The 6,000-nt window shown below is 44.9% G+C and overlaps 1 protein-coding gene across 1 annotated transcript; it reads right to left on the minus strand.

The window, feature by feature from the left end:
• Nucleotides 1-478: 478 nt before the first annotated feature.
• Nucleotides 479-4,751, minus strand: LOC307243260 (leucine-rich repeat-containing protein 9-like; the record flags this gene model as incomplete). Its single annotated transcript, XM_080017982.1, has 2 exons — nt 479-508; nt 594-4,751. The coding sequence occupies 2 exons, from the start codon at nt 4,749-4,751 to the stop codon at nt 479-481; spliced, it is 4,188 nt and encodes a 1,395-aa protein (XP_079874108.1).
• Between the last annotated feature and the right edge of the window lie 1,249 nt (nt 4,752-6,000).

Consider the following 6,000-nt stretch of genomic DNA (forward strand, 5'->3'; position numbering starts at 1 on the left):
CCTCAGATTACCGGTCTGTCAGTCATAATACATGCTTTCAAAGGGATAAACTACATATCTTACCCTGCCAAGGAACCTACTTTGTTCACCAAAAGCCATTTTTATCAAACTTTTATAATACATACTTTTATCATACATTTTAAAGCATACAAAGATGACTTTCTGATATGTGTGTTTGTGTTTTTCAGAGCTCTATCCTCATGAAAAAAAAACCCCAAAAAAAAAACATTACAAAAGGAAATGTAAGGTATCACCAGGTGCATCACCATGCTGGAATCCGCTGCCTTGTTCTAGATTTGGCGAAGCGATCATTACTCAGTTTCCTTCGGGAAGTAGACGGATGGTAAGCTGCTTCCTGTTCTTCGGATGTACCTGAGGGGGATCTCTGCTTGGCCGCTCGGAGCAACACTAGTAGGTGCTTGCTTCTTGTATTTGGATGGGTCGTGTGTTTGGGTTTCATCCATGATGCATGGGAAGATCACATCATGCCCCAGGAAATTCTGCAGTCCTGCGGCCAGACTCATCCCTCTCTGAGGTGTGTTTTGTGGCATGAGAGGTAGTAGTCGCGCTACACCGATATCTACAGCTGGCACAGGAGCTGCAGGACATGGGGGATTTTCACAGAGGAGTTCAGCCCTGGTTCTCTCCTCAAGATTGACCGTTATTCCATCCAGGAGTTGTAGTTTGGATAGATGAAACACTACTGCTGGCCTGTGAAGGGACCGCCGGGCCACAAGATTTCCAACAACAGAGAGCTCAATCAATGAGGGAAGGACTTCCAGTTTTTCCAGCTCTGAGATGTCCTGTAACTTGTTCATGCATAGAAACAGCTTGCGCAGCTCAACAAGAGGCTCAAGATGGTTGAGCTCACGGATCCGGTTCTCCGCTAGGTGAAGCTCCAGCAGGACAGTCTGAGCTGTGAAGGAGTTCTGTCCGAGCGTTTTGATTCGGTTCTTGTCCAGAACCAGCACTCTTAGATTGCTCAGCCCCTCCATGCCTTCCACCTGGGTGATTTCATTTCCTTGAAGAAAGAGTGCTTTGAGATTGCTGAGCCTGCTGAGCTGCAGATTGGCCATATTAGAGATGCTATTGTAACTCAAATGTAGCACCTCCAGGCTTCCCATCAGTGGTTGTTGGCTGCCCATGGGCACAGGCTCCCTGTTAGATTTGGGTAGACATGGCTGTCCATAGCCACTGGAGTTGACTTTGTGATAAAGTACTTGTCTGTTATTCAGGTGGTTCTGGTTTTTTTGTCTGGGTAGGATGGACTCAATGTGGTTGTAATTGAGAAACAGAGACTTTATATTAGGCAGGTAGACCAGACCAGAGAAGGAAGTGAGGTTGTTGTGCTCCAAGTTGACACTGTGTAGGTTGCAGAAGAGGTCTGCTGGAGTCAAGTCCACCATTCTTATGGAGCAGGTCTGCAGGGTGAGGTCAGTAACGTCTGCATAGTTATAGTGCCCCAGCTTCTCTGCCACCATTTCAGGGGTTAGTCGACCTTCAAATACCTCCTTTGCGTTCTTAGATTCAGTTGTCTCCACTGTGACTCCATCCAATGCTTTTAGGGCAGGCAATAGGAATACCATGTATATTCGATAGTTTTCTAATCTCTCCACTAGAGGATTCCCATATAACTCAAGAATGATGAGATTTGTCAATGCCTTCAGGTGGTAGATGTCTCGAGGGGTAGACATGCGGTTCTTGCCTATGTACAGCTCAAAGAGAGAGCGAGTCCTTTGGATTCCAATCATGGAAGAGATGCAGTTGTTTTCCACTGACAGAAAGTGCAGATTTGGCAGACAGTCCAGGACAGAGGCCTCTAAACAGGATACCTGATTTCCATCCAGACTCAATTTAGTTAGGCAGTGCAGCTTGGACAGTCCATCTAATTTAGTTATGTAGTTGTTATTAAGGGAAAGTTCCTCAAGGTTCAGGCAATTTTCAAGCCCCTCCAATTTTGAGATATCATTGTCATTAAATGAGGCCCAGCGGAGGTTAATGAGTTTGTCCAAGTTGGTCAGCTTGTGAATCCTCTGTCTGTCAAGGTTAAGGGCTGTTATTCTTGCAGTCCAGCCTGGTTCTAGGTCTCCAGTGAGATTCCAGGGTGCTGGGCTGAGGTGGCGTAGGAGCTGGGCCGTTGAAAGAAGGCTCAGACAATGAGGTCGCTCACTGTCCACGAGGGAGTTGGCTAGAAGAGAAGCCTGGTTAATCCTCGAGCCAGCAGTACTCTGAACGGCAGTAGAAACTTCTTCCTCTGACACCAACACATCATCCAGCTGGGTGAGCCCTGGTAGATGGTCCAGTATGGTCATTCTGACAATGTCTGGCCTTTGCCAGGGGTTGTGTCGGGTGTCAAGCTTTAACAAAGTAGGAGTGTGTTTTCTCAGCACAGCCATGTCCTTCCTGGTCTTTGAGAGCTTGTTCCAACGCAAGTCCAGCTGTTTTAGCCTGCCCAACCCCTTCAGCCCTTCTAAGGTCACTATGTGGTTGTAGCTGGCATCCACAAACTCCAGATTGGGCATGTGAGAGATGTCATCCAGACGTTTGAGCTCATTGAAGCTAATGGTAAGGTGCCGCAGAGCTGTCAGACGGGATATCACCTTAAGTTTATTCAGACTGTTGCCATGGAGGTTCAGCACAGTGATCTGACTGAGGACCTTGGCCCTGGCCACTTCAAGCAGAGTTTTCTCATCCAGGCCTAACATAATTTCCCGTGTTTTTGGCACAGGCTCCATCTTAAAAACCAATTTGTCCAGTCCAATATTATTGACGTGAAGTTGATCCATGTCAGTGATAAGGTCAGGGGATGAATATTGACCCTGGTGCTGGGTGATGTATTCAAAATAAATGATGTACTCTGGCAAGACAAGCTCATGGTCAAACACATACCACAGGCTTTGTCTGAGATTGCACTCAGATCCATTGAGTGTTTTGGCAGAGCTGGATCTTTCTACGCTTGGCTTAGTACTATGTTCAGTATTGACATTGCGATAGACAGAGTGTGCTTTGGGATAGTTGTTGATGTCCACTGGCTCTCCTTCTCGGATAGGGAAACTGCGGCCCAGGAATACTTTGGAAATAATGATGTGACCATGTCTGAAGGGGATATTGTTTGTGCTTTGCTTCGAGCATCTTTGGCTGGCCTGGCGCAGTGTGTACTCAATCCTGGGCTGCTCGGCCAGACGCAGGCTATTGGATAAAGGCACGGAACGCTCTCTTCCCAACGCCTTGTACTTCTCTGATTCAATGAAACCTTCCTCTGGGATGTACAGGGTTTCATTCTCCTTGATTGCTCTTTCAGGATCAGCTACATAGAACAAGTACTCCAGCCAACGTTTGTAGTTCTGTGAAAATAAAGTTGATTCCTCGTTGGCTAACAGGGAATGTAGTTTATCCTCAAAGCGAAGCTTCAAAGCACGGTTATGTATTCGGATAATACTATTGACCTTGATTCCAGTAATGCCATGCGCCTTATAGTCAGCAGCAGAGAAACGGGACTGCATAAGTTCATGATATGATGTGAAGCAGGGGTCTGTGGAGCAGACCTCTTCAAAATTTATATTGCCAACAGTCTCAAGCTCAATTAATAGGAAGTGGACTATAGTCTCCTTCCTGTTTCTGGCTTGGGATAATTCCTGCTCGTACCAGCCCTCTGTCCCCTCCAACCTCCTGTGCCACACTTTCACCCTTTCTCTCAGTGCTTCCATCTTGCTTAGTATCTTGCGCTCCTTGGTGGGATCACAGCTGTGGTCCACAGGAAAGTCACTTCTGTTCCCTGAATCTCTGATCCCCGTGGAGGGCCTGTCGCTCCAGATGCACGAAGACCGCCAACTACAGGCATGCACCTCTGAGAGCTCACACTCTAGATTTTTGAGGCTATAGTTGAGTGTCTTGATCTGGTGCTGAGGTAACTGTAAATGAGATCTTTTCTGTACCATCAGACTAGTCTGGGTTTCAGTAAAGTTCCTTTGAGCAGTCCGCACTTGCATGTTGTAGTACATCATTTTCTTCATCACTGTGGTCTCAGCGGCTTCCTTTATTTGCTTGCTTGAGACATCATATGTGTCTAGTCTCTGGAGGCCTGGCATGTGGTATAGCACGTGGGTAGCATAGTTACAGAGACGACACACTGGGTTTGGACTTGACTGTGGGTCCTTCAGTCCTAGTGCTGTTAGATGGTGCAAATTGGCCAGGAAAGTGAGCTCCTTAAAGGACATGATCTTGTTCCCCGATAGATTAAGAATATGAAGGTTGACATTAGGACCAAGGCTATGTCCTATTTTTTCGATCTTGTTGTCAGCGAGGTTTAGTTCTTTTAGATTTTGAAGCGCATTCAACCCCTCTATGTGATGGATGTAGTTGTTGTTGAGCCACAGCACTTGTAGGTTAATATGCAACTCCAGATTCTCTATTTTACTGATTTGATTACCATATAGGTAAAGTTTCTGTAATTGAAGGCAGTTCTCTAGTCCAGAAATGTTGTTCAATTGGCATTCAACCACCCAGAGCTCTTTGAGTAGGGTGCAGTTCTCCAGACCTTGAATGCAGCCTATGCTCTGGCCCACTATCGTGAGCTGGCGAAGTCTTGAAAAGGAGGAAAGCCCAACCATGCAGGGATAGCCCGAAAAGAAGACTTCCAGTGAAGTAATCGTGCTACCATCTTGTGCTATCTTTTCATAGGACAATCCATTTGCTAAGCACAATTCTTTCACAACCTCCTTGTCATCATTGGGTGTTTCACTTGATATCATAATTTTCTTGGTTTAAACAAAACAAAATATAAAGGTAATTAAATAAGATGCGACTTTGCACTATTAGAAACGTGTGCTGGTCCTGTGTACATACATATGGGTGTATGTATATGTGTGTATGGCGCCTGCGCACAGCTTTATAGGGGTGAAGTTGTGACATCACAAAGACATCACATGATGACGCCCCAAGGTTGCCACATCTACGGGGGACGAGGCTATGCGGGGAATTCCACAAATGTGTTTACATGTGTTTCCATTCAATATTTGACAGGTTATTTGTCACATACATATACATACGGTCATACATATATGCAGTGAAATGTCAAGACATTCGATAATTATGCACAATAAGCTCTAAAAATACTAAAAAGTGCGTAACCGACACAAGGCGCTTGCGCAGACGGCCGCAAGGGGCGCCGCCACAATCACGATTCTGGGTTCTATAATTATATAATAGTAATAATTGTCTGTTTTGTATTAAATATACATTTAAATTTCCTAAATGAAACTTACCTTAACTTACCTCCAGTACTTACCTCACAGAGTAGACGTCCTGGCATGTCACACAGAGTAGAAGTCCTGGCATGTCACAAAGCTTTGTTTGCGTTATCATTATCCTTAACTTCAATCCAGCCTGGTCTTTGGCGTAGGACATTACTACTTCCATTACTATCCATTCCATTACTACTTCCTTTGCTTGTTTATAAAGGCCAATTTAACAACAAATATTAAAATTTTCCATTTCTTTTATCCATTCATAATTTAACGTTTGGTTTATGTAATAGGCTGGCTTGTGGTTATTATATTGCATTGTAGATCATAATGGATATAAACGAACAAAACTGATATATCCGTTTCGCATTTCGTTGCAATAGATATGGAATAATGGAATAATAAGAATAAATAAGATGCATAGTCTATAAACTTGATACGGTGAAAATATGCTTATAATAGTCCCATGCTAGTTACTACTGGTCCCCTGCCAAAGAGGAGTTCAAAGGGAGAAAATCCCATGGAGGCCTGGGGAACCTCCCGCACCACAAACATCGGGGGGTCCAAACCACTTGTCAGACTTACGACTATCATCGTGAACAAACTTCCGAATAATGTTTGTCAGCGTTTTATTAAAGTGCTCCGCCAGGCCATCGGTCTGGGGGTGGTAAACGCTGGTCCGAATTGAGCAGATGCCCAGTAACTCGTAAAGTTCCCAAAGTGTACCTGACATAAAGGTACCCTGGTCAGGATTTTC

Source organism: Zeus faber, assembly GCF_960531495.2.
Source record: "Zeus faber genome assembly, chromosome: 17".
NCBI classification, from domain to species: Eukaryota; Metazoa; Chordata; class Actinopteri; order Zeiformes; family Zeidae; genus Zeus; species Zeus faber.